Genomic DNA, 14,713 nt, shown 5'->3' with positions numbered 1-14,713 from the left:
AATGGTTCGGCACAGCCAAGAAGGGCCAAAAGGCCTGTTTCTGTGCTGTAGTTTTCTATGGTTTTCTTTTGTACAGGTACTACATTTTTTTTTCTGTATAGAGGTTGTTCCATGTCAAATTTGACCCGTATCTATTGAAATGGATTTTAGATCTCTGAAACATTAATTAAGGATTAATCACACATTTATTAATGTCAGACAGGCTATTTATACACTACGAATAGATCTGTGGTTCAAAACTTGGGATAGACACTTGTTATGAGGGGATTCATGGGCCCGGTCAAATTTGACCAATACCATACTGTGAAGGTATAGAATATGAACAGGTTGCCTGGGCTAATGTCCCGGAGCTGCCGGTCGATGGGGCAATCTGCCCGGGAATAAGACCTGGGAGATTAGGCGGTTAATGTGAGGAACTGAATTTCGGGCTGGAGAAAACGCGGCCGCCTTTGTCTTGTGCTCAGGACGCGGCTTTGTTAATGAACCGTAGCACCGAGGTGACCGGATATTTCACCGCGCTGATCATCTGCTCCCTGAATTTCGACTGAGTCACCGCGTAAATAAATGTGTTCGTGCAGCAGCTGAGATTCCTCAGCAAATAGCCGACAAGATAGAAGATCCATTCCGAATCATTGAAATCGTATCCTTTTCCTGAGATCTGATAATATATGAAATTTACAACCAGTGTCATCCACAGGAGGATGAAGTTGCCGGAGAGGGTGAAGAGTAAAACCACAGACCTCCTCCTGCTCTCCATCTCCGGGTCACTGCGGTTCTCTCCCTTGCTCTGACCCTTCAGCCCCTTACGGACCCGACTGGCCACTAAAATGTGTCTGACTGTCAGAGCGTTGAGCAACAGGATCGCAGCGAAAGGGAGGAACGAAGTTAAAACCGTATCGAACCAATCGTATACTACCCATCCAGGGTCAGTGAAATACTTGTCCATGAGTTTACAGAACCACGGTACATTGTCGATGATCACGCTGGGTTCCTGCGTGAAGTATCGGGGAACATGTCTCTGACAGGACAGTACTCCGGTTAGTGTTAGAACCACAGCCGCAGTTTTCCCGGTGCAATATTTTGTCTTCAGCTTCTGGCAGAAAATGGCGACAAAACGATCAAAAGTGAAAGTGACGGTGAACCATACAGAACAGTCAGTGGCGGAGAACGTCAGTACTTCGATAACACTGCACACCGGGGTGATGCCCAGAAAACTCCACGGGAAATAATACAATCTGATTCGATACAAAATGACCTCGGTGACAATGGTCAGTAGATCCGCCGCTGCCATGGCCACCAGGTAGCGAGTGGTGCAGGTAGAGAGACCGCACTTTCCCCGGGACAGGATCACAATCGCCACTAAATTCGCTGGTGAAAGGGAACAGAGTTTGGGAATTACTGAACCCATTCTGCGGGAATTAACACGGGATCGGGTTTCAGTTAATGATCAGGGGTGCTGGAGTCTGCGAATGCTAATCTAACACCAGACACGGCTCACACCCTCTCTGACCTGCTGTCCTCAGTGTGAGGATCAGAGACATTCGTCGGCGATTAAAAAAAAAAATCTGCATGAACAACAACAACGATCAGTGCTAATCCTGATTCCAGTCGCTGATTTAACCGTGACTGACCAGGCGTCAGGAAACTCAGCATCAGGTGCAGCCAAAAATGAATACAGAAGTGAGGAACACACACAAAATACTGGACGAACTCAGCAGGTCAGGCACCAGACATGGAATTGAACAAACTCCAGTTTCGGGTGGGATCCTTCATCAGGCCGAAGTTGTCCCCCAATTTATGACGGGTCGTAGAGGGAAAGTAGAAATAACTCTGTAATCAGAGGCTGACGGGCTCCATTAATGGATTGATTCTACAGCACAGATGAATTCGATAACACTAGCGAGCAGATGCATAGCCACTGGTTCTGGTGATAAGACCCGATTATTGACCAATAGACAGTGAAACCCGACTCTGAGAGATTCTAGGGGGAGACGTAAAACACGGGACCAGGTTTTCTCTTTGATCAATAACTCAGAAACAGTGAGATTTACGATGTAACCCCCCCCCCCCCACCAATCTCACCTTCAGCAGAGCTGCCCGTCGCCAAAACAGGGCCAACTCTGGACAAGCTGTCATTAAAGGCAAGACTAACATTCGAGTCGATACCCTGAGTTTGAGGAGAGACAGAGGTTTAGTTCCGCTTGTTATTAAATGTGAAAATCTGAATGTTGAACTGACAGGATCGATATTTCTGACGGATATTTGTGCAATTATCATCAAGTTAGAAGCTCGTCAAATGATCATAAACAGATTCACATGGTTAACACACAGAAATACCAAACAGGGATTGCTCTGTCACTCATCAGGAACTCCAATGACGGCAATGAACACGTACAATATTTTCTCCACACTCTTGTACGTAACTAACATTGCAGACATTTACTCTGTCCAGTGTCTGAGCCCCTATGCTACAAGCGATTTCGCGGAATAAAGTGTTGTGGCACAATATTCCTGGGGTTTTTAATACCATTTAGCTACTCCACAGGGACGGATTTCAACAGGTTTAAAAATAAGCATGTTTAAAGTACTTACAAACTGATTACATCAGGCAGGTGCAATCCCCGCGGTGACAGATTGCGATTAATTTAAGTAATCATTTTTAGATCATTTGTGAGAGTTAGTTTGCCCCAAGAAATGTGACTGAACCTTCCGAAGTGTCTCATCAGTTAAACGTGTTTCCCCTGTAAATATGTACTTCAAAGGAACCATTTGTCAAACACACAATATTGCAGTAAATTATGTCATTGTAGCTTATGAAATGTATTGAATCACCCACTATTACTCTTGATATAGATTGTGTTTGGGGGATTCTACCGAGAGGGTCCCCATGAAACTGCCTGTGGGGTTCGCCTGGGACCAAATCCTCACCCTTATACATGGCCAGCAAACTCAGCAGTCTAGTGTGGACGGGAGATTATGTTTTAATCTTATCACCCCGCATCTGTCAGAAAACATAGCGGAGGGCTGGAGAGGTGGTTAAGAAAATGTAGTTGTGTGTGTGCGTGTGTGTGTGTGTGTGTGTGTGTGTTTGTTTGTTCTGATGTGTGGGGGAGTGTGGTTCGTGTGCGTTTGTGCTTGTATGTCTCTGTGCGTGTGTGTCTGTGTGTGTTTGTCTGTCTTTTTGTCTGTCTATGTGTGTCAGAGTGTTTCTGTGTCTGTGTGTGGGTAGACTCATTGTCTCTGCCTGACCCTGCCTGACTGTACACGTGTCCGTATACTTCGAATTCAGTTTATTCCCCTCGTTCATTCTCTTTCCATTTGTCTCTGCAAACCGCAGATGCTCGCGAACTCTCATTTCAAACATTTCACAAAATGATTGCTTGAATCATAAAACATTAAGAACAGATTTCAAAATTCAAACTGCATTTACTATTAATGTCTGTACAAATGAAACAACCCGGAGATTCGTCACAGCTCCAAATCAGCGGACACCCCAGCATGCACACTGGATTATCCCAGAACAAGAATCATTTCGAATAGTTCACAAAACAGCTGCCTCCGCCTGGGAAAAGGGCAAGAGCAAATTTCAAAGTCCAAACTCCATTGACTATTGAAGTATCTCTTCATAAAATAACTTTTAGAGTCGTCATACATCTAAATCGTGGGAACCCTGAAATAGATGCGCACCCCCAAATTCATGAGCATGCTCCAAAACCACCGATTCCCCAAAATCCGTGTGCACCCTCAAAACCGCCATCATTCCAAAATTTCTGCCAACAGTCACAGGAACACCCAAATACGTATGCACCCTGAAATCGGTGAGCACACCCATTTTCTGTGTGCCCCCACATCCGCCGCCACCCTCAAAACCGCATACACCGCAATATTCGCTGACAAACACCCATTTCTGAGCTAAATCCATGTGCTCCATCATATTCTCCAAATCAGCAGAATCCTCAAATCATTCTGCACCACCAAACCCGTCTTAGAAAGTTACAGGTCAACTTTACAAAACACTGACAGTCATAGTCATACATTATCGATCCCGGGGGAAATTGGTTTTCGTTACAGTTGCACCATAAACAATAAATAGTAATAAAACCATAAATAGTTAAATAGTAATATGTAAATTATGCCAGTAAATTATGAAATAAGTCCAGGACCAGCCTATTGGCTCAGGGTGTCTGACCCTCCAAGGGAGGAGTTGTAATGTTTGATGGCCACAGGCAGGAATGACTTCCTATGACGCTCTGTGTTGCATCTCGGTGGAATGAGTCTCTGGCTGAATGTACTCCTGTGCCCAACCAGTCCATTATGTAGTGGATGGGAGACATTGACCGAGATGGCATGCAACTTGGACAGCATCCTCTTTTCAGCATCCTCTGGTTGCAGTGGAGTTGACTGAGTCTGTTCGAAAGGGGTCGGGGACTTTGCTGCCTGTTCAGTAGGTCATGCAGAGGATGTGACAGATTGTTCATAATCGATAACAGTTTGTTTAGTGACATCCACTCCACCACTCACTCGAAAGAATCCGGCTTGTGGCCAAGGATGGATCCAGCCTTTTTGATGAGATTATTTCGTCTTTTTGCATCACCAACACCGATGCTGCTCCCCCAACAGAAAACAGCAAAGAAGAGTGCACTGTCTACAACAGATTGGTAAAATACCTGCACCAACCTTCCTCACACATTCAAGGATCTCGACTTCCTTAGAAAATAGAGTCTGCTCGTCCCCTTCTTTTAAACAGTCTTTGTGTTGGTTTTCCAGTCGTGTCTTTTGCTGAGGTGAACCTCGAAGTAACTATACTCCTCCGCCACAGTAACCTCTTCCTCCAGAATGTATACAGGACTCGTCACAGTCCTCTTCCTCCAGAATATATACAGGACTCGTCACATTCCTCTTCCTCCAGAATGTATACAGGGCTCGTCACAGTCCTCTTCCTCCAGAATGTATACAGGACTCGTCACAGTCCTCTTCCTCCAGAATGTATACAGGACACGTCACAGTCCTCTTCCTCCAGAATGTATACAGGACTCGTCACAGTCCTCTTCCTCCAGAATGTATACAGGACTCGTCACAGTCCTCTTCCTCCAGAATGTATACAGGACTCGTCACAGTCCTCTTCCTCCAGAATGTATACAGGACTCGTCACAGTCCTCTTCCTCCAGAATGTATACAGGACTCGTCACAGTCCTCCTCCTCCAGAATGTATACAGGACTCGTCACAGTCCTCCTCCTCCAGAATGTATACAGGAATCGTCACAGTCCTCTTCCTCCAGAATGTATACAGGACTCGTCACAGTCCTCTTCCTCCAGAATGTATACAGGACTCGTCACAGTCCTCTTCCTCCAGAATGTATACAAGACTCGTCACAGTCCTCTTCCTCCAGAATGTATACAGGACTCGTCACAGTCCTCTTCCTCCAGAATGTATATAGGACTCGTCACAGTTCTCTTCCTCCAGAATGTATACAGGACTCGTCACAGTCCTCTTCTTCCTAAGATCATCACCATTTCCTGGTTTTGTTCTCAGATTGTAAAGGTGCTGCAAAATCCCAGAGAGCAGGATCACACAGGCCTTCAGTACCCTGGGGCTGATACCGGCAGGGTCAGCAGATGTAGTCTCTCCCCCTGTCTCCTACACTGACCTACAGTCACTGTCAGACGGGACAGCAGATGTAGTCTCTCCCCCTGTCTCCTATCCTGACCTACAGTTATTGTCAGACGGGTCAGCAGATGTAGTCTCTCCCCCTGTCTCCTACCCTGACCTGCAGTCACTGTCAGACGGGACAGCAGATGTAGTAGATGAGGTATTCCTCCTCCTACCAGTGTTGAGCCTTGCTATTACAGTCTGATACCAGAGATCACCATTCAGACTAAAATCATTTCAGCTGTCTTCCATCCATTGACATTTGCAGAATTTTGACCGTGCGGAAAAGGGAAAGACTCTGTGTGGGAATATCAAACACAACAGCACGTCAGTTCTGCTATGTCTGTCACTTCACCAGGAATTGAATGCCTTCAGTCCCCGAATGTGGAGCAGGAGACGCTGGAGAAGACAGCACACAGTTGTGACAAGGAGAACCCGAACATGTGTACACGTCCGTTATCTGAGCAGATGAACGGCCAGTCAGTTGGCAGTGGTGGGATGTCAATCACGGGATCTCATTTTGGAACGGATGCACGAGGACGTTGTACCTGCAGATACACCAGCAAGTTCACCCTGGGGAGAAGCCGTTCACCTGCTCCCGGTGTGGGAAAGGATTCATACAAACATCCGATCAGCAGAAATACCGGAGCGGTCACTCGGGGGAGAGCCCATTCACCAGCGGCAAGTGTGGGAAGGGTTCAATCAGTTAATTCAGCAACTGAAGCTCCAGCCATTTCACGCAGAGGGAAGCAGCTGTACACCTGTTCGGAGCGTGGGAAGTGTTTCATTCAGGTAACCCACCTTGAGAGGCTCCAGCGAGTTCACAATAAGTAGAGGCCATACTTCTCTACTGAGTGAGGAAAGAGATTTAATCAGTCATCCCATCTGCTGAAACTCCAGCAACTTCACACCAGGGGGAGGAAGTTATTCTGTACGCTGCGCACATTCAAACATAACACCCCCAGTCCTGCAGTCATCCCCCTTATCGATGTTATCCCACTTTAACGCTGCAACTCATCCCGTTGACTGTAATTTTGCCCTGACATCAGCCTCTGCTCGCTAGTACTCTCACTGCACAATACCTCTGTTGCCAACCAACTACCTCATCCCCAGCACTCACACTCCTGTTCCCATCCCCCATGACAAGTTATTTTAAACACAAGCTGTAACAAACCTGCCCACGAGCACACTGGACCCCGCCAGGTTCAGATACAACCCGTCCCTGTTGTACAGATCATTGCATCCCCAGGAGAGATCCCAATGACCCAGAGATCTGATGCAATGCCCCTGCACCAGTTCCTCAGCCACACATTCATCTGCCGAATCATCCTATTCTTACCCTATTTTAAAATGTTGCCTCACCTGGAAGGACTGTTTCTGAGCCAGAATGGAGCTGAGGGAGGAAGTAAATGGGAGCGTGTAGAACTTCCCTCGCTGGCAAGGATATGTTTCAGGACGGAGATCAGTGGGGGGAGCGGGGTAAGGTAAAGATAGGAAGGTAGGAAGCGGTTTAGACAAGATAACCATGCAAATCGGTCGGGTTATAAAAAATGTCAGCTGGTGTGAGTGTGTTTTGTGAGCCCTGCTACCTGCCACGCTCGGTGTCCTTCTCAGGTCAGCTGTCAGCTATTGCGCCAGTGTGGATGGTGGAGGCTTTACAGGGATGGTAAATGGTGTAGGGGTCAGGCGGGGTTACAAAATGACGATGGGTGTAGGGTAAGAAGGGTTTTCACAGATGGTGATGGCCGCAGGGATCGGAGGTGTTAACAGAAATGGGGAGTGATGTAAGGGTTTTCACAGATGGCGAGGGCCGCAAGGATCGGGGGTGTTAACAGAAATGGGGAGTGACGTAAGGGTTTTCACAGAGGGCGAGGTGCAAAGGAATGCTTCACCGCTGGGGAAATGTACTTCACTTGTACCAAAATGGCATTTCTTTCTGTAACAAAATGGAACCTGTAGTGTATCAGAGTGCCTTGCTAATAATCTTCGTGCAACATGATGCTGATGGTACCTGAGCACTTGAGTGCAGAACCGCAGCTGTGTGACTGGAAGAATGCCAAACATTGTTTCAGCAGACAACAAAATGCACCCTGTCCTTCAACTTGTGTCCAAAGGGGTGATGGTATTGTCTCTTTTTGATAAAGCTATTACCAGATCTTGGGCAGTGCTAGTCTTCCCTTGCTGCAAGTAAACATTAGATTAGATTAGATTAGATTATGTGGACACTCAATCCTCGTTTATTGTCATTTATAAATGCATGCATTAAGAAATGATACAATGTTCCTCCAGTATGATATCACAGAAACACAGGACAGACCAAGACTAAACCGACAAAAAACACATAATTATAACATAGAGTTACGACAGTGCAAAGCAATAGCATAATTTGATAAAGAGCAGACAATGGGCACGGTGAAGAATAGACTCAAAGTCCCGATAGACCCAACATCTCACGCAGACGGTAGAAAGGAGAAACTCTCCCTGCCTTGAGCTTCCAGTGCTGCAAACTTGCCGATACAGCATCCTGGAAGCACCCGACCTCAGCCGACTATGAGTCCGTCCGAAAACATTCGAGCCTCCGACCAGCCCTCTGACACCGAGCACCGAGCGCTTCGACTCCGCCCTGGCCTCCGAGCAACAAGCAAAGCTGAGAAATCGGGGCTTTCCCCTCCGGAGATTTAGGATCACACAGTAGCAGAGGCAGCGAATCAGGCATTTCAGAAGTTTCACCAAATGTTCCTCCGTGCTCTCACGTCTGCCTCCATCAAATCAGAATTGTGCACGGCACCCTACTTGACAGATAACAGATATTCATCACCGGAGTGGCCGCTGCGCGCTGCGTCGCGCCGCCATCTTCTCCTCCTCCTCCTCTGTGTAAGGGGAGTTTGGACAAACTTGGGCTGTTTTCTCTGGAGTGGAGGAGGCTCAGGGTGACCTGATAGAACTCGACAAGATTACGAAAGATCTTGATTGAGCAGATAGCTGACATTTTTAATCTTCTGGGTCGCAATGTCAAATACCAGAGATCATGCATTTAGAGAGATGAGGGACCTGTGAAATTCGTTGCCACGGACGGCTCAGAGGCTAAGTCATCCTGTTTAGTTAAAACATACATTGACCGGTGCTTGATTAGTAAAGGTAGGAGAATGGGGTTGAGAAGACCATAAAAGACACTGGGACAGCTGCAGAGTAAGGAAACTTTAGAGGGAGATGCATCAAGTACAGACAGACGGGACAGACTCAGACAGGGGTTTTTGTCTGGCACGGAGCAGTGGGTCTGAACACTGGTTCATTTTCCACTCTCGGACCTTCAGAGATCATTTCTCATCAGTACATGTTTTATGAACAATACGTTTCAATGGTCAAGTTCAACGAAAATTTATTATCAAAGTACGTGAACCAAGCATTAAAAAGGGCCACTTTTCAGCATAATTGTATAAGGGCTAAGAGAGTTGTAAAAGAGCGCCAGAAGGCTTTGTGTGTCAATGCAAGGAGCATTCGTAATAAGGTGGATGAATTGAAAGTGCAGATTGTTATTAATGATTATGATATAGTTGGGATCACAGAGACATGGCTCCAGGGTGACCAGGGATGGGAGCTCAAAGTTCAGGGATATTCAATATTCAGGAGGGATAGACATGAAGGAAGGGGAGGTGGGGTGGCGTTGCTGGTTAAAGAAGAGATTAAAGCAATAGAAAGGAAGGACATAAGCCGGGAAGATGTGGAATCGATATGGGTAGAGCTGCGTAACACTAAGGGGCAGAAGACGCTGGTGGGAGTTGTGTACAGGCCACCTAACAGTAGTAGTGAGGTCGGAGATGGTATTAAACAGGAAATTAGAAATGTGTGCAATAAAGGAACAGCAGTTATAATGGGTGACTTCAATCTACATGTAGATTGGGTGAACCAAATTGGTAAAGGTGCTGAGGAAGAGGATTTCTTGGAATGTATGCGGGATGGTTTTTTGAACCAACATGTCGTGGAACCAGCTTGAGAGCAGGCTATTCTGGACTGGGTTTTGAGCAATGAGGAAGGGTTAATTAGCAATCTTGTCGTCAGAGGCCCCTTGTGTAAGAGTGACCATAATATGGTGGAATTCTTCATTAAGATGGAGAGTGACATAGTTAATTCAGAAACAAAGGTTCTGAACTTAAAGAGGGGTAACTTTGAAGGTATGAGATGTGAATTAGCTAAGATAGACTGGCAAATGACACTTAAAGGATTGACGGTGGATATGCAATGGCAAGCATTTAAAGGTTGCATGGATGAACTACAACAATTGTTCATCCCAGTTTGACAAAAGAATAAATCAAGGAAGGTAGTGCACCCGTGGCTGACTAGAGAAATTAGGGATAGTATCAGTTCCAAAGAAGGCGCATACAAATTAGCCAGAGAAAGTGGCTCAACTGAGGACTGGGAGAAATTCAGAGTTCAGCAGAGGAGGACAAAGGGCTTAATTAGGAAGGGCAAAAAAGATTGTGAGAGAAAACTGGCAGGAAACATAAAAACGGACTGTAAAAGCTTTTATAGATATGTAAAAAGGAAAAGACTGGTAAAGACAAATGTAGGTCCCCTGCAGACAGAAACAGGTGAATTTATTATGGGGAGCAAGGACATGGCAGACCAATTGAATAATTACTTTGGTTCTGTCTTCACTAAGGAGGACATAAATAATCATCCAGAAATAGTAGGGGACAGAGGGTCCAGTGAGATGGAGGAACTGAGCAAAATACATGTTAGTAGGGAAGTGGTTTAGGTAAATTGAAGGGATTGAAGGCAGGGAAATCCCCAGCGCCAGATGGTCTGCATCCCAGGGTGCTTAAGGAAGTCGCCCAAGAAATAGTGGATGCATTAGTGATAATTTTTCAAAACTCGTTAGATTCTGGACTAGTTCCTGAGGATTGGAGGGTGGCTAATGTGACTCCACTTTTTAAAAAAGGAGGGAGAGAGAAACCGGGGAATTATAGACCAGTTAGCCTAACGTCGGTGGTGGGGAAACTGCTGGAGTCAGTTATCAAGGATGTGATAACAGCACATTTGGAAAGCGGTGAAATGATCGGACAAAGTCAGCATGGATTTGTGAAAGGAAAATCATGTCTGACGAATCTCATAGAATTTTTTGAGGATGTAACTAGTAGAGTGGATAGGGGAGAACCAGTGGATATGGTATATTTGGATTTTCAGAAGGCTTTTGAAAAGGTCCCACACAGGAGATTAGTGTGCAAACTTAAAGCACACGGTATTGGGGGTAAGGTATTGGTGTGGGTGGAGAGTTGGTTAGCAGACAGGAAGCAAAGACTGGGAATAAACGGGACCTTTTCAGAATGGCAGGCGGTGACTCGTGGGGTACCGCAAGGCGCAGTGCTGGGACCCTAGTTGTTTACAATATATATTAATGACTTGGATGAGGGAATTAAATGCAGCATCTCCAAGTTTGCGGATGACACGAAGCTGGGTGGCAGTGTTAGCTGTGAGGAGGATGCTAAGAGGATGCAGGGTGACTTGGATAGGTTGGGTGAGTGGGCAAATTCATGGAAGATGCAATTTAATGTGGATAAATGTGAAGTTATCCACTTTGGTGGCAAAAATAGGAAAACAGATTATTATCTGAATGGTGGCCGGTTAGGAAAAGGGGAGGTGCAACGAGCCTGGGTGTCATTATACACCAATCATTGAAAGTGGGCATGCAGGTACAGCAGGCGGTGAAAAAGGCGAATGGTATGCTGGCATTTATAGCGAGAGGATTCGAGTACAGGAGCAGGGAGGTACTACTGCAGTTGTACAAGGCCTTGGTGAGACCACACCTGGAGTATTGTGTGCAGTTTTGGTCCCCTAATCTGAGGAAAGACATCCTTGCCATAGAGGGAGTACAAAGAAGGTTCACCAGATTGATTCCTGGGATGGCAGGACTTTCATATGAAGAAAGACTGGATGAACTGGGCTTGTACTCGTTGGAATTTAGAAGATTGAGGAGGGATCTGATTGAAACGTATAAGATCCTAAAGGGATTGGACAGGCTAGATGCAGGAAGATTGTTCCCGATGTTGGGGAAGTCCAGAACGAGGGGCCGCAGTTTGAGGATAAAGGGGAAGCCTTTTAGGACCGAGATTAGGAAAAACTTCTTCACACAGAGAGTGGTGAATCTGTGGAATTCTCTGCCACAGGAAGCAGTTGAGGCCAGTTCATTGGCTATATTTAAGAGGGAGTTAGATATGGCCCTTGTGGCTACGGGGGTCAGGGGGTATGGAGGGAAGGCTGGGGCGGGGTTCTGAGTTGGATGATCAGCCATGATCATAATAAATGGCGGTGCAGGCTCGAAGGGCCGAATGGCCTACTCCTGCACCTATTTTCTATGTTTCTATGTTTCTATGTTTCTATGTTTCTATGTTTAAATGCTATCAAACAATTCATTTTCATGTTGGCAAGGCAACTCAAGGCAATCCCCCAGCCTAGGGTACGGAATGGGACCAATTCCAGGCGGGGAGGGGTGGGTGAGTCTGGAACTTTGTGAAGGAGCCCTAACACCATCCTCCTCATTCTCCTCATCTCTTCCTACTCCCCTCCCTCACACTCCACCGCATGTGTCTGTGTGTGTGAGAGAGACCTGTCTGCCCACTTCACCCTCCATCAACGATGTCCCCTCTCCCCCAACTCACTCACACTCCCGTGCACACAGCAATCCTTGCGGGCTCAAATGATCCAAAAATCTTATACCCTCTCTTGCTGTACCAACTCCTCAACCACGTGTTCAACTGTATATTCTCCCTATTCCTGGCCCTCTCTCCTGTACCAACTCCTTAATCACGTGTTCAACGGTATATTCTCCCTATTCCTTGCCCTCCCTCCTGTACCAACTCCTTAACCAGGTGTTCAGCTGTGTATTCTCCATATTCCTGGCACGTGGCACAGATGGCAGTCCTGAGATCACAGCCCTGGACGAGCTGCCCTTTAACACAGCACCGCACTCCCTGAACTCCCTCTGCAGAACCTGGTTACTCTGCCAGCCCGTATCATTTCAGAGCCGAGCACACAGGAGGCAACACACCGTCTTGGAATCTCATTCTCACCCACAGAACATCCAGTCAGATCCTTGAGCTAATGAATCACCTCTGACCACAGCTCACCTCTTCTCCACCCTTCCCTTCTCAGTCTAAGAGCCAGATTAAGTGCCAGAGACCCTCCTGTTGTGACCTTCCTTTGCCAGGTCATCCCACCGTCCCCAATAGTATCTAAAGTGATATATGTGTTGTTCCAGGGGATAGACACAGGGGTACACTGCACTCTCTGTTTCCCCCTTCCCTCTTCCTGACTGTTACCCAGTTTCCTGTGCCGTGCACCTTGCTTGCAACTACCTCTCTATGTGTCCTACCTATCACCTCGTCAACCTCCTGAGTGATCTATAGTTCATCCGGTTCCAGCTCCAACTCTTTAATGTGGATTATTCGGAGCTGAAGCTGGATGCCCTTCTCACAGGTGTATTTATCAGGGACACAGGAGGATCCCCTGCCTTCCCACATCCTGCAAGAGGAGCTTTCCACTATCCTGCCTGGCATCTCGACTGTTCTAACTGAGTAAATGTAAGGAAGGGAACAAAAAATAAAATCTACCTCCGGCATAATTTCGCCTTCTCTGACTGAGTGCTCTCCGCACTGAAACCTCAAAGAGGTAAAGCCTCAAAGTCTCCGCTCTGACTCTGTCCACTTCAACAATGACCGCTCCACTTGCTCCTGCCTGACATTAATATATTCTTGATAATCCATCATGAATGCTGATTGGCAACTGGTGAAAGCTCAAAAATAACCTGCCCTGAAACCACTGCCTTTAATGCTCAATTGGCGAACCTGAGTGAATTCCGTCCTCTCAAGCTTCTGATCTCTCCGATTAACGATGGGTCAACGCCCGGCAGGGTGACACAAGGATGAATGACTGATTGAAACCCATCCCACATTCAGAGCAGGTGACCACCCTCACCACAGTGTGACCCGCCACTGTCTCTGCAGTGTGGATGAGTGTGTGAATGCCTTCCTACAGTCTGAGCAGGTCAACGTCCTCTCACTGCTGAAAACCGTCTGGTGTGTAGACAGGCGAGATGAAAGTGTGAATTCATTCCCAGTTGGAACAGGTGAACGGCTTCTACCCAGTGTGAACTCGCTGATGTTCATTCAGTTGAGATGACTGAGTGAATTCCTTCCCGCAGTCTGAGCAGTTGGTACAGTTTGTCCCCATTGTTTACTCGCTGAAGTTCATTCAATACTGGACTGAAAGTGTTATATTTGAATGCACGCAGCATAAGAAATAAAATGGATTATCTTGAAATTCAGCTGCAGATTGGCAAGTATGACGTTGTGGATATCTCTGAAACTTGGTTAAATGATGGCTGCCATTGGCAGCTGAATGTCCAAGGATATACGGCGTATCAGAAAGACAGGTTAGCAGGCAGAAGGGGTGCTGTGTTTCTGTGTATAAGCCCCACGTGGCTGTTGAGTTTGATTGACATGTGGTAGAGTTATGAGTGTGTCCTGGACCAGCTCACAAATGTTCTGACCGTGACTGAGTCACGGTAGAAATTGGAGGATTTAATGAGTATAGAAGTGTTTATTCATCATCACAAACTGATAGTTTATGAGGACACTCTTGATAGAGTCCCCACAAAAATCAAACTACATCAGGAGCTTATAGTCTTGAGGAGAATGGCAACAGTCGGTGATTCAATACTGTTTCAGACGCTACAATGACATATTTTACATTGGAAGTACATTTAATTGAGATGGCACATCAGAAGGTTCAGTCACCTTCGTTGGCGCAGACTAACTAAGACAAATGTCCTCAATATTAACTCATTAATTTAATCACAATCTGCCACCGCGGGAATTGCACCTGTCTGATGTAATCGGTTTAGTAAATATTTTAAATACCTTTATTTTTAAATCTGTTGAAATCTGTCCCTGTGGAGTCGATAAATGTTATTAAAAACCCCAGGCATGCAGCCTTAAGATTTCATTCCGAGAGATCACCTGTCACACAGGGGAACATATCACTGGATAGAGGGAATAGCTACAATGT

The 14,713-nt window shown here is 46.3% G+C and overlaps 2 protein-coding genes across 2 annotated transcripts in view; both read right to left on the bottom strand.

Moving 5' to 3' along the window:
• The window catches only part of LOC140185252 (uncharacterized), a 622,887-nt gene that overhangs the window by 528,566 nt on the left and 79,608 nt on the right, over window positions 1-14,713 (bottom strand). The gene's annotated exons all lie outside the window — the stretch shown is intronic.
• Window positions 461-1,408, bottom strand: LOC140185501 (probable G-protein coupled receptor 139). Its single transcript, XM_072238835.1, has one exon. The coding sequence runs from the start codon at window positions 1,406-1,408 to the stop codon at window positions 461-463; it is 948 nt and encodes a 315-aa protein (XP_072094936.1).

Source organism: Mobula birostris, chromosome 20 (assembly GCF_030028105.1).
Source record: "Mobula birostris isolate sMobBir1 chromosome 20, sMobBir1.hap1, whole genome shotgun sequence".
NCBI classification, from domain to species: domain Eukaryota; kingdom Metazoa; phylum Chordata; class Chondrichthyes; order Myliobatiformes; family Myliobatidae; genus Mobula; species Mobula birostris.
Note: the sequence above shows the minus strand (reverse complement) of the source record. Positions and strands in the feature narration are given on the sequence as shown.

Bases quoted from the DNA above. Each gene is read 5' to 3' on its own strand.
- LOC140185501 (XM_072238835.1), bottom strand. From the start codon at position 1,408: ATGGGTTCAGTAATTCCCAAACTCTGTTCCCTTTCACCAGCGAATTTA.